The following is a 14,833-nucleotide window of genomic DNA, read 5'->3' as shown; positions in this document are numbered from 1 at the left end:
TTTGAGCGAGGGCGTATAGTGGGCATGCGGGAGGCCGGGTGGAAGTACCGCCGAATTGCTCAACACGTGGGGCGTGAGGTCTCCACAGTACATCGATGTTGTCGCCAGTGGTCGGCGGAAGGTGCACGTGCCCGTCGACCTGGGACCGGACCGCAGCGACGCACGGATGCACGCCAAGACCGTAGGATCCTACGCAGTGCCGTAGGGGACCGCACCGCCACTTCCCAGCAAATTAGGGACACTGTTGCTCCTGGAGTATCGGCGAGGACCATTCGCAACCGTCTCCATGAAGCTGGGCTACGGTCCCGCACACCGTTAGGCCGTCTTCCGCTCACGCCCCAACATCGTGCAGCCCGCCTCCAGTGGTGTCGCGACAGGCGTGAATGGAGGGACGAATGGAGACGTGTCGTCTTCAGCGATGAGAGTCGCTTCTGCCTTGGTGCCAATGATGGTCGTATGCGTGTTTGGCGCCGTGCAGGTGAGCGCCACAATCAGGACTGCATACGACCGAGGCACACAGGGCCAACACCCGGCATCATGGTGTGGGGAGCGATCTCCTACACTGGCCGTACACCACTGGTGATCGTCGAGGGGACACTGAATAGTGCACGGTACATCCAAACCTTCATCGAACCCATCGTTCTACCATTCCTAGACCGGCAAGGGAACTTGCTGTTCCAACAGGACAATGCACGTCCGCATGTATCCCGTGCCACCCAACGCGCTCTAGAAGGTGTAAGTCAACTACCCTGGCCAGCACGATCTCCGGATCTGTCCCCCATTGAGCATGTTTGGGACTGGATGAAGCGTCGTCTCACGCGGTCTGCACGTCCAGCACGAACGCTGGTCCAACTGAGGCGCCAGGTGGAAATGGCATGGCAAGCCGTTCCACAGGACTACATCCAGCATCTCTACGATCGTCTCCATGGGAGAATAGCAGCCTGCATTGCTGCGAAAGGTGGATATACACTGTACTAGTGCCGACATTGTGCATGCTCTGTTGCCTGTGTCTATGTGCCTGTGGTTCTGTCAGTGTGATCATGTGATGTATCTGACCCCAGGAATGTGTCAATAAAGTTTCCCCTTCCTGGGACAATGAATTCACGGTGTTCTTATTTCAATTTCCAGGAGTGTATTTAATCGACGTGACTGTGTCAAGCGCTACACTACTAATGGAGTATTCAAACATTACGGGATTCTTTTTCCTATTCATCTGCATTAATTTACATTTATCTATATTTAAAGTTAGCTGCCATTCTTTACACCAATCACAAATCCTGTCCAAGACATCTTGTATCCTCCGACAGTCACTCAACGATGACGCCTTCCCGTGCACCACAGCATTATCAGCAAACAGCCGCACATTCTTATCCACCCTATCCAAAAGATTATTTGTGTAGATAGAAAACAACAGCGGACCCACCACACTTCCCTGGAGCACTCCAGATGATACCCTCACCTCCGGCGAACACTCACCATCGAGGAGAACGTAGTGGGTTCTATTACTTAAGAAGCCTTCGAGTCACTCACATATTTGGGAACCAATCCCATATGCTTGTACCTTAGTTAGGAGTCTGCAGTGGGGCACCGAGTCAAACACTTTCCGGAAGTCAAGGAATATAGCATCCGTCTGATACCCTTCATCCACGGTTCGCAAGATATCATGTGAATAAAGGGCGAGTTGCGTTTCGCAGGAGCGATGCTTTCTAACTTTCTAAAGCCGTGCTGATTAATGGACAGCAATTTATCTGTCTCAAGAAAATTCATTATATTCGAACTGAGAATATGTTCGAGAATCCTGCAACAAACCGATGTTAAGGATATTGGTCTGTAATTTTGAGGATCCGTCCGTCTACCCTTCTTATACAGGATGTTAAAAAAAGGTACGGCCAAACTTTCAGGAAACATTCCTCACACAAACAAAGAAAGGATGTTATGTGGACATGTGTCCGGAAACGCTTAATTTCCATGTTATAGGTCATTTTATAATGTTACTTAAAATCCGTCTTGATTGCAATTTTTTTTTTTTATTATTCATATGACCGGTTTCGGTTCATTCAGAACCATCTTCAGATCTGTAAAAGTAATTATACTAATTTACTATTTCACGAAAGCAAATCTTTTTCATCCTATCTAATCAACATCAAATGTACCAGAACGTACCTGATATTGCAGTTACAGGAGTAACCCGTCCAAATCCAGCAACTTTCACATGCTACGTCACATAAAATCGGTTGGCAGAGTGCACGTCATTTATATTAATTATAACACTATTACCGACAGGTGGCGTCTGGTACATTCGTTACATTCCATTTGCACATACTGTATTCAGTAGATCTTTTTTATATTAAAAATATTTAATTAAAATATGTAGATGTCAAAGCTAAAATTCTGTACTTGTCAGGATTAAAAACAGTAAAATTATCATTTTTATTCGATCTAAAAGGCATAGGGCGATTTATATATCTATGGTGCTGGTGTGAACATGTTTTCTTCTACGGTCTGCTTCCGTGGTTCCCGCCACTTTGGTGTTGTGCCGCGGTCCGCTCAGTCGTCTGCTGTCCATCGCCGCGGGCAAGAGGGCCGCACAGGAGGGCCCCGTCAACGACGCCAGGCGTTGCACGCGTCTTCCGGCTTCTCCACCGCGCACCATCTCTCATCCCTCGGCCTGGATCTCCATACGCAACAGTTGTCATCTTAGTAGGTCGTCATAAATGCTAAAATAGGTGTTATGATTGAATTCGCTTTGTTCGTTGAGGATTAAATCTGGATCTTTATTTTTGTGGGTGTATATTTCGATCTCTTCTAAAATGTTAAGAAACCGTCCCTTGTGAGCTCTATGCAGGATGTCTAAGTTGTTTTCAATATTCGTGACTGAGTGCTTTGTCGCAGCCATATGCGCCCCAAAAGCTGTTTTGTTTTGAGAGTAGGTGTGCTCCCTGAATCTGGTTTCAAAGTTCCTACCAGTCTGCCCTATATATTGTTTACAGCAGTCATTACATTTGATTTTATATACACCTGAATCCTGAAATTTATTCCTACTATTACATATTCTATACCGGAGTTTCAATTTTAACGTGTTATTTGTTCGGAACCCTATTTTAACGTCAGATTTACGAAAGCATCTTTCAATTTTGTCTGCAATTCTTCCATTGTAAGTGAGAGCTACATATTTTTTCTTGTTGTTCCTCTTAACTGCTACTTGACTTCCTTCTGTTTGTTCCATTTGCCTCTTCTTTATCTTCCTATAAATATTCATCACCTGCTTACACGTATATCCGTTCGCTACGGCCACTTGTTTTAAAATATTTAACTCCTTTTCTACTTCGTGTTGGCTTAGTGGCAATCTTAGTAGCCTGTATACCATCGAAGTAAAATATGCCCATTTGTATCGCGGTGGGTGACAAGAGCGCTCATTGATAACTAGATCCGTACACGTAGGTTTTCTGAATATGCTAAATTCATGCTTCCCATTTTTCTTTATTAGTGTTAAATCTAAGTAATCTGTACGGTTGTTTTCTTCAAATTCCATGGTGAATCTAACTTTCGGGTGTTGAGAGCTCATTTTTTGTGCTAAGTTTTCGATATCATTTTTATCTCCTTTGTATAATAAAATGGAGTCGTCCACATATCTCCTGTAATATACAATTTTCTCAGCGATATTAGGATTTTCATCAAAGAATTTGTTTTCTAAGTGATTTACAAAAATGTCAGCCAGCGTCCCAGCTAAACTGTTCCCCATTGCCAGCCCGTCTTTTTGTTGATAAATTTTACCATTGAAAGTAAAGTAATTGAACGACAAGACTTGTTCCAACATTTCCACTAGTTCAATCACTTCCCCCAGTGCCAATTTACCATGAGTGAGGAGATTTTTCTTAATTATCTCAATCGTTTCTTTTACGGGAATGTTTGTGTACAGATTGGTGACATCCAATGAAGCTAGTGACGCATTCCGAGGTATAAGTACGTCTTTAATTTGCTCGGCAAATTCGTAGCTGTTGCTAATGTTGAAAGTCCGACGATATGTATATGCCGCCTTCAATCTGTTATTTAGCTCTTTATTTAATTTATAACTTGGGCTGCTGGTGTTATTAACGATTGGGCGAATCGATTTTTCAACTTTATGGAGCTTTATTTGTGGTTGTAATTCGGGGATTCGCGGATTCATTACTTTCAGTTTAAACTTTTCCTCCTCTGTGAATAGAAACACACTGTTATCTATTTGTTTCCTTATTTCTGTTTGAAATTTCTTGGTTGGATCTTTCTTGACTTCTACTATTCCGTTTTCCATAAAGAACTTTTCAGTTTTCTCTATATAGTCTGTATCATGTATTAAAACCATAGTGCCGCCCTTATCTGCCTTTGTGATGATAGCCTTACGTGATTCTGACTTCTTATTCAAGCCCTTAAGAGTTAGTAGTTCGTTTCTGTTCTTGTGATCTGAGTGCATTTCATCTATAATCGACTTCTTTACTTTATTTGCCGTGTTCGTCTGTTCGTATCTATTCATATTTGCGATATCACATGCAATTTTCACTTCTGCGACAGTCTTTTTTATTGTATTGTATTGTATTGTAGATGAAATGCACTCAGATCACAAGAACAGAAACGAACTACTAACTCTTAAGGGCTTGAATAAGAAGTCAGAATCACGTAAGGCTATCATCACAAAGGCAGATAAGGGCGGCACTATGGTTTTAATACATGATACAGACTATATAGAGAAAACTGAAAAGTTCTTTATGGAAAACGGAATAGTAGAAGTCAAGAAAGATCCAACCAAGAAATTTCAAACAGAAATAAGGAAACAAATAGATAACAGTGTGTTTCTATTCACAGAGGAGGAAAAGTTTAAACTGAAAGTAATGAATCCGCGAATCCCCGAATTACAACCACAAATAAAGCTCCATAAAGTTGAAAAATCGATTCGCCCAATCGTTAATAACACCAGCAGCCCAAGTTATAAATTAAATAAAGAGCTAAATAACAGATTGAAGGCGGCATATACATATCGTCAGACTTTCAACATTAGCAACAGCTACGAATTTGCCGAGCAAATTAAAGACGTACTTATACCTCGGAATGCGTCACTAGCTTCATTGGATGTCACCAATCTGTACACAAACATTCCCGTAAAAGAAACGATTGAGATAATTAAGAAAAATCTCCTCACTCATGGTAAATTGGCACTGGGGGAAGTGATTGAACTAGTGGAAGTGTTGGAACAAGTCTTGTCGTTCAATTACTTTACTTTCAATGCTAAAATTTATCAACAAAAAGACGGGCTGGCAATGGGGAACAGTTTAGCTGGGACGCTGGCTGACATTTTTGTAAATCACTTAGAAAACAAATTCTTTGATGAAAATCCTAATATCGCTGAGAAAATTGTATATTACAGGAGATATGTGGACGACTCCATTTTATTATACAAAGGAGATAAAAATGATATCGAAAACTTAGCACAAAAAATGAGCTCTCAACACCCGAAAAATTAGATTCACCATGGAATTTGAAGAAAACAACCGTATAGATGACTTAGATTTAACACTAATAAAGAAAAATGGGAAGCATGAATTTAGCATATTCAGAAAACCTACGTGTACGGATCTAGTTATCAATGAGCGCTCTTGTCACCCACCGCGATACAAATGGGCATATTTTACTTCGATGGTATACAGGCTATTAAGATTGCCACTAAGCCAACACGAAGTAGAAAAGGAGTAAAATATTTTAAAACAAGTGGCCGTAGCGAACGGATATACGTGTAAGCAGGTGATGAATATTTATAGGAAGATAAAGAAGAGGCAAATGGAACAAACAGAAGGAAGTCAAGTAGCAGTTAAGAGGAACAACAAGAAAAAATATGTAGCTCTCACTTACAATGGAAGAATTGCAGACAAAATTGAAAGATGCTTTCGTAAATCTGACGTTAAAATAGGGTTCCGAACAAATAACACGTTAAAATTGAAACTCCGGTATAGAATATGTAATAGTAGGAATAAATTTCAGGATTCAGGTGTATATAAAATCAAATGTAATGACTGCTGTAAACAATATATAGGGCAGACTGGTAGGAACTTTGAAACCAGATTCAGGGAGCACACCTACTCTCAAAACAAAACAGCTTTTGGGGCGCATATGGCTGCGACAAAGCACTCAGTCACGAATATTGAAAACAACTTAGACATCCTGCATAGAGCTCACAAGGGACGGTTTCTTAACATTTTAGAAGAGATCGAAATATACACCCACAAAAATAAAGATCCAGATTTAATCCTCAACGAACAAAGCGAATTCAATCATAACACCTATTTTAGCATTTATGACGACCTACTAAGATGACAACTGTTGCGTATGGAGATCCAGGCCGAGGGATGAGAGATGGTGCGCGGTGGAGAAGCCGGAAGACGCGTGCAACGCCTGGCGTCGTTGACGGGGCCCTCCTGTGCGGCCCTCTTGCCCGCGGCGATGGACAGCAGACGACTGAGCGGACCGCGGCACAACACCAAAGTGGCGGGAACCACGGAAGCAGACCGTAGAAGAAAACATGTTCACACCAGCACCATAGATATATAAATCGCCCTATGCCTTTTAGATCGTATAAAAATGATAATTTTACTGTTTTTAATCCTGACAAGTACAGAATTTTAGCTTTGACATCTACATATTTTAATTAAATATTTTTAATATAAAAAAGATCTACTGAATACAGTATGTGCAAATGGAATGTAACGAATGTACCAGACGCCACCTGTCGGTAATAGTGTTATAATTAATATAAATGACGTGCACTCTGCCAACCAATTTTATGTGACGTAGCATGTGAAAGTTGCTGGATTTGGACGGGTTACTCCTGTAACTGAAATATCAGGTACGTTCTGGTACATTTGATGTTGATTAGATAGGATGAAAAAGATTTGCTTTCGTGAAATAGTAAATTAGTATAATTACTTTTACAGATCTGAAGATGGTTCTGAATGAACCGAAACCGGTCATATGAATAATAAAAAAAAAAAAAAATTGCAATCAAGACGGATTTTAAGTCACATTATAAAATCACTGTTTGCTGTTATCCCGTAAGACATTATGTCTGTTTTTGCAATAGGTCATTTTAGTTTCGTCCACCTACGCTCAATGGAGCACGCTATCATGATTTCATGCGGGATACTCTACCTGTGCTGCTAGAACATGTGCCTTTACAAGTACGACACAACATGTGGTTCATGCGCGATGGAGCTCCTGCACATTTCAGTCGAAGTGTTCGTACGCTTCTCAACAACAGATTCGGTGACCGATGGATTGGTAGAGGCGGACCAATTCCATGGCCTCCACGCTCTCCTGACCTCAACCCTCTTGACTTTCATTTACGGGGGCATTTGAAAGCTCTTGTATACGGTACCAAATGTAGAGACTCTTCGTGCTCGTATTGTGGACGGCTGTGATACAATACGCCGTTCTCCAGGGCTGCATTAGCGCATCAGGGATTCCATGCGACGGAGGGTGGATGGATGTATCCTCGCTAACGGAGGACATTTTGAACATTTCCTTTAACCAAGTGTTTGAAGTCACGCTTGTACGTTCTGTTGCTGTGTGTTTCCATCCGTGGTTAATGTGATTTGAAGAGAAGTAATAAAATTAGCTCCAACATGGAAAGTAAGCATTTCCGGACACATGTCCACATACCATATTTTCTTTCTTTGTGTGTGAAGAATGTTTCCTGAAAGTTTGGCCGTACCTTTTTGTAACACCCTGTATACAGGCGTCACCTGCGCTTTTTTTCAGTCGCTCGGAACTTGACGTTGGGCAAGAGATTCGCGATAAATGCAAGCTAAGTTAGGAATCAATGTAGTAGTGTACTCTCTGTAAAACCGAACTGGAATCCCATCAGGACCTGGAGATTTATTTGTTTCCAACCCATTCAGCTGCTTCACAACCCCAGGGATGTCTATCACTATGTCCTCCATACTGGAATCTGTACGAGACTCAAACGACGGTATGTTTGTACGATCCTCCTGCGTGAAAAATTTCTCAAATGCTAAATTTAAAATTTCAGCTTTCGTTTTGCTGTCTTCCGTTGCCAGGCCAGAATGATCAGTGAGTGATTTGATGGAAGCCTTCGACCCGCTTACCGATTTTACGTAAGACCAGAATTTCCACCGAGCGAGGTGGCGCAGTGGTTAGACACTGGACTAGCATTCGGGAGGACGACGGTTCAATCCCGCGTCCGGCCATCCTGATTTAGGTTTTCCGTGATTTCCCTAAATCTCTCCAGGCAAATGCCGGGATGGTTCCTTTCAAAGGGCACGGCCGACTTCCTTCCCAGTCCTTCCCTAATCCGATGAGACCGATGACCTCGCTGTCTGGTCTCCTTCCCCAAACGACCCAACCCCCAGAGTCCTTGGGTTTTCAGCAAGATCTTTTGCTAAGGTATGACGGTGGTAATGGTTGTATGTGTATACCATCTACTGCACTCCCCTGACGTAAGCGCTCGTGAGTTCAACTCGCTTCAGAACTGCTACAAATTCGTCGGGCAATAGACCAAGCTGCTCGAACTGCCAACACAACTGGCGCTGCGAAGGGTATCCTACGACTTCCACATCGCTGGAAACGGGTTATGCACAATGCTGGTGACTCTAATTTGAAGGTAATTAAAACTTTGAAAACGTATCTATTTTGTACGAGCTGTAAATAGATAGTTGTCACTATTAAAGTTCCAACCCGCGTAGTTGATATCGAAATCTGCAACAATGTGATGCTACAAAAGTGATTATGTGTTACGATCGCAGCACGAGTCATCGTGAAATCATTGCGGTATGCCACCAGGAGGCGGACATCGCGATCGCGTCGATGACAATCACGTCGGAGCGGGAGCGCGTGATCGACTTCAGCAAGCCGTTCATGTCGCTGGGCATCAGCATCATGATCAAGAAGCCGGTGAAGCAGAAGCCGGGCGTGTTCAGCTTCCTGAACCCGCTCAGCAAGGAGATCTGGGTGTGCGTCATCTTCTCGTACGTGGGCGTCAGCATCGTGCTCTTCATCGTGTCGCGCTTCTCGCCCTACGAGTGGCGCCTGCTGCAGCCCGCCTTCCAAGAGCCCCCCGGGCTCGCATTCGTCAGCGGGCCCGGACCCTGCCCGGCCGACGGCGTCGTCGGCATCGGCGCCGTCGGGGTCGGCGGGGGCGGAGGAGCGGGCGGCGGGGGCGGCAAGGATCCCGCCGGCGGCGCGCTCACCAACGAGTTCAGCATCCTCAACAGCCTGTGGTTCGCCCTCGGGGCCTTCATGCAGCAGGGCAGTGACATAGCGCCCAGGTCAGCCTCATCCTTTAACTCCTAGTCACCTCAGACTGTGCATTTTCTGGTGTACGAGATTTGTCCGGAAAATACGTATAAAAGTTGAATAATAACTTTATTTTACAATTATTCAGGTATTACAATATGGTCTCCTTCAAAATACTCGCCCTGAGACGCGATACACTTTTGCCAACGCCGTTTCCACTGTTGATAACATTGCTGAAAGTGAAACTTCCTGGCAGATTAAAACTGTGTGCCGGACCGAGACTCGAACTCGGGACCTTTGCCTTTCGCGGGCAAGTGCTCTAACAACTGAGCTACCCAAGCACGACTCACGCCCCGTCCTCACAGCTTTACTTCTGCCTGTACTTCGCCTCCTACCTTCCTAACTTCCTACCTTCCGAACCTTACAGAAGCTCTCCTGCGAACCTTGCAGAACTAGCACACCTGAAAGAAAGGATATTGCGGAGACATGGCTTAGCCACAGCCTGGGGGATGTTTCCAGAATGAGATTTTCACTCTGCAGCGGAGTGTGCGCTGATATGAAACTTCCTGGCAGGAGAGCGACTGTAAAGTTTGGAATGTAGGAGACGAGGTACTGGCAGAAGTAAAGCTGTGAGGACGGGGCGTGAGTCGTCCTTGTGTAGCTCAGTTGGTAGAGCACTTGCCCGCGAAAGGCAAAGGTCCCGAGTTCGAGTCTCGGTCCGGCACACAGTTTTAATCTGCCAGGAAGTTTCATAACAGCGCACACTCCGCTGAAGAGTGAAAATCTCATTCTGGATTGCTGAAAGTCTTCAGTTGTGACGTTGTTAACTTGCTGTGTCGTTTCCGCCTTGATGGCTTCCACATCTCCCAAGTGCCGCCCCCGAAGCACCATTTTGCATTTCGGGAACATGAAGAAGTCACACGGAGCTAAACCGGGTGAATAAGGCGGGTGGTCTGTCACGGTGATTGAGCTTCGGGCCAAAAACTCGCGCACGAGTGACGTGTGAGCGGGCGCATTGTCGTGATGAAGGATCCACCTGCCGCCTTTTGCCAACTCCGGTCGAACTCGGACTACACGACGAATCAAAGAAAACAGTCAATATTGTCTTCACATTGGATCTTGATTTTCGCAACTTTTTTGTTCTCGGTTCTCCTGCTAGTTTCCACTCCTTGCTTTGAGATTTGAGCTCCACATCGAATTCGTTAAACCAGGACTCGTCTCCAGTAATGACTCGGTTGAGAAAGTCCCCTCGTTCCTCTGCTTTCAACCAATCCTCACAGCACTGAACCCTCTTTGCTTTCTGTTCTGGCGTCAAGAGCTTCGGTACGATTTTCGCATCCAATTTCTTCATTTCAAGTTTTTGTGTCAGGATTTCGTGAACGATTGTTTTGGGGATTGACAGCTCGTCAGTAATCATTCTGACTGTCAATCTACGGTCTTTAAGAACACAAGCCCGAATTCGTTCAACATTTGCATCGGAACTCGATGTCGACGGGCGGCCTGGGCGAGGGTCACCGTTCACTTCTTCTCTATCATCCCGGAACCTTTTTAACCATTGTTCACGGTTGGTTCCTTCAGAGAATTGTCTCCGTAAACCTGTTTCAAACACTCAAAAATCTCACGGCTATTCTTGCCTAGCTTTGCAAGAAACTTGATACTGACGCGCTCTTCCTCAATCAGAGAGAGCTACGTGCCGACGGCAGGTGAAAAAGGGTAACTGTCAACAAGCTGCCGCACACTCCCACCTTCACGCAGAGTGCTCTGACTCGAACTGAGAGTTGATGGGATTGATTACAGCAGAAGTCCCACCTGGCGGTGACTACAGCTTGTAACATAAAGACATTATTCAACTTTTATACGTATTTTCCGGACAAACCTCGTATAATCCAGTTGGCGTATCAGTCTCACCACTACAGCCACGGTAACATCAGATCATGAAGTTCCGAGCGTCCACCACAGTGGACATGTCACTCTGACAACTATAGCCCTAATGACCTCAGTCCGTATGTTTCCTGATGATCAACTCATTGAGGAAGTCAGTTGTATTGCTGTAGCACAAATAAATAAATCTACCCAAGTGATAAACTTCGATTTTGATCGGCTTTGAATATGTTTTAATGTAGAGCAAAATAAGTCACACATTTTTAAACATGCCCGTCGTAATCCCCTAAGGGTTGAAACACCCCCCTTGAAAACTCAAAGTTCATTCATAATTTTTTAACTCAAAAAATGCTAAACATTCTTATTTTTGTACGGATTTACAATAATACTACAACAGTAATGTAAAAATAGTTTCCAATAAAACATAATTAAATCTGGAGAGGTTACGACTTGAAAACTGAAACATTCATCAATCACAAAAACTCAGTGCAACACGAGACATCATTGATTTCAAAAAATTAAAATTAAATATGTATGTAGAACGTTCAGCATACATTTATCTGGGAACGAATTATTTAACATCCCAACAAGACAACTAGCATCAAGCGGATCATATTGTGTGAGTACTCAACTATAATTTAAAGATTTTTGTAGCTTATCTCTGACAGATGCGTCTTTGGAATATCACTTCAGGGTACTACTGATGCAATGCGATTTGCTATTAGTCAAATATTTTCATGAAAAAAAAAATATAGCGGTGGGGAGTGGGGTTGAAAGGGGATTTAAAACAAAGTAGTGTTTCGGCAAATCTGGGTGCGTCGTTGTAACGTAACTTTAAAAACCACAGAACTTTTACGTAAAGTTCTTTTTCACATCTGTTACCGTTTCAACAGTATGCATTCCGAAGTATTAAACTCTGTTGTTTTTCCCAAGAGGTTGTTCCACTCCCTTAACGACCGTTGTAGGCAAGTATAAATCAATATGACTCTCTTATTTTGTGCTACACTACAACAGATTCGAAGCCGATCGAAAGCGAAGAGTACCTCTTGCGTAGGTTTACTTGTAAGAACCTCTCTCACGACGTACGTTTCCCTGTGTCTAACTCATTCAGGCAAGCATTTGACATGGTGTCCCACTGCATATTGCTAACAGAGGTACGAGCATAAGGAATATTTCCCAGACACGTGAGTGGCTAGAAGAATTCGTAAATGACGTAACCCAGTATGTTGTACTCGACGGCGAGCGTTCATCACAGACAAGGTTATCGTCAGAAGTGCTCCAGGGAAGTGTAATACGACCGGTATTATTTTCTGAATTCGTAAATGATCTGGCGGACAGGATGGGCAGTGGTCTGCGGTTGTTTCCTGATGATGCTACTCTGTACGGGAGGGTATCGAAGTTGAGTCACTGCAGGAGGATCCAAGACCAGGTAGAAAAAATTTCTAGTCGGGCTCATGAATATCAGCTAGCTCTAAATGTATAAAAAGGAAGTTAATGTGGATGAGTAGGAAACGCAAATCCGTAATGTTCGGATACAGCATTAATAATATCCTGTTTGACACAGGCAGGTCGTTTAAATATCTGGGAGTAACGTTGCAAAGTTATATGAAACTGAAAGAGCATGTGACGATTGTGGCTGGGAAGGTCAATGGCCGACTTATGTTTATTTGGAGAATTTTCTTGGCGAAACGTCGACTTTGGTTTATTGGGAGAATTTGCGGAAAGTGTAGTTCATCTGTAAAGGAGATGGCATATATAACGCTAGTGAGACTTATTCTTCAGTACCGGTCGAATGTTTGGGATACCTACCATGTCGGAGTAAATTAAGACATCGAAGCAGCTCAGAGGTTGATTTCCAGATTTGTTAGAGGTAGGTTCGAACAACACGCATTCATTGAACATATTCTCAGTTCGAATATAAGAAACTATCTTGAAACTAAGAAGCTCATGTCCTTGAATCAGCATGGTTTTAGGAAGCATCACTTGTGCGAAACTCAGTTTGTCCTTTTCTCACATGATATACTGCGAACTATAGATGAAGGGCAACGGACAGATGCCGTATTTCTAGATTTCTGGAAGGCGTTTTACATGGTGCCCCATTGCAGGCTGTTAGCGAAGGTGCGAGCGTATGGAATAAGTTAACAGATATGGGAGTCGCTCGAAGAAAGGTGTCGAAGATGAGTGCCTGTAGTAAGGTACACCCATCAGCAAAAGTTTTGCATCATCCCGGTTCCCAGAAACCCTGAAGATAGACGTTGACTGTGGATATTGTATCACAGACACAGTCCCTTTGACTGTTCAGGGATGTCACTAAACCCGCCCAAAAATGTAAACAACCATGCATGAGCAGCGCCTATTAGCCGGAGGGGCCCGACAGCCGATCAGTTCCAGTCATTCCACCGGGAAGGACGTACATGGCTCATGTTGTCTGTAGTCCAATCATTCCTAGAAGGTACATACCGCGGTTCGATCGCTTACTTTGCGCCAGGAAGGGTTCCAACAAGGGAAATGTCCAGGCGTCTCAAAGTGAAGCAAAGCGATGTTGTTCGGACATGGTGGAGATACAGAAGGACGGGAACTGTCGATGACATGCCTCGCTCAGGCCGCCCAATGGCTGCTATTGCACTGGGTGACCGCTACCTACGGATTATGGCTAGGAGGAACCCTGTCAGCAACGCCACCATGTTGAACAATGCTTTTCGTGCAGCCACAGGACGTCGTGTTAGATTCAAACCGTGCGCAGTAGGCTGCTTGATGCGTAACTTCACTCCCGACGTCCATGGCGAGATCCATCTTTGCAACCACGACACCATGCAGCGCTGTACAGACGGGCCCAACTACATGCCGAATGGATTGCTCAGGATTGGCATCACGTTCTCTTCACCGATGGGTATGCATTCAAACAGACAATCGTCGGAGACGTGTTTGGAAGCAACCCGGTCAGGCTGAACGTCTTAGACACACTATCTTGCTGTTTTAGGGTGGCATTATGTAGGGCCGACGTACGCCGTTCGTGATCACGGATGATGCAGTAACGGTTGTACGGTACGTGAATGCCATCCTCCAACTGATATAGCAACCATATCGGCAGCATATTGGCGAGGCATTCATTTTCATGGACGACAATGCGCGCCCCCATCGTGCACATCTTGTGAATCCTTCAGGATAACGACATCGCTCGACTAGAGTGGCCAGCATGTTCCCCAGACATGAACCCTATCCAAGTTACCTGGGATGGATTGAAAAGGGCTGTTTATGGACGACGTGAACCAACAACCACTCTGAGCGATCTACGTCCAATCGCCGTTGAGGGATGGGACAATCTGGACCAGCAGTGTTTTGATGAATCTGTGAATACTATGCCACGACGAATACAACCATGCATCAATGCAAGAGGACGTGCTGTTGGGTATTAGAGGTACTGGTGTGCACAGCAATCTGGACCGCCACCTCTGAAAATATCGCTGTTTCATTGTATAACATGCAGTGTGTGGTGTTCATGAGCAATAAAAAAGGGCGGAAATGGTGTTAATGTTGATCTCTATTCGAATTTTATGTGCAGGTTCCGGAACACTCCGAACCGAGGTGATGCAAAACTTTTTTTGATATGTGTACAAGGTTGGATTGGATTGTTTGTGGGAGAAGACCGGACAGCGAGGTCATCGGTCTCATCGGA

At 44.2% G+C, this 14,833-nt stretch overlaps 1 protein-coding gene across 1 annotated transcript in view; it reads left to right on the top strand.

The window, feature by feature from the left end:
* The window catches only part of LOC126259554 (glutamate receptor 1-like), a 545,373-nt gene that overhangs the window by 496,411 nt on the left and 34,129 nt on the right, over positions 1-14,833 (top strand). Inside the window, exons 13-14 of the mRNA XM_049956439.1 lie at positions 8,824-9,130; positions 9,188-9,308. Of these exons, the coding sequence (XP_049812396.1) occupies positions 8,824-9,130; positions 9,188-9,308 (428 nt within the window). The remainder of the gene's footprint in view (positions 1-8,823; positions 9,131-9,187; positions 9,309-14,833) is intronic.

Source organism: Schistocerca nitens, chromosome 5 (genome assembly GCF_023898315.1).
Source record: "Schistocerca nitens isolate TAMUIC-IGC-003100 chromosome 5, iqSchNite1.1, whole genome shotgun sequence".
Taxonomy (NCBI): Eukaryota; Metazoa; Arthropoda; class Insecta; order Orthoptera; family Acrididae; genus Schistocerca; species Schistocerca nitens.
The sequence above is the reverse complement of the archived record's forward strand: the minus strand, read 5'-3'. Positions and strand labels throughout refer to the sequence as shown.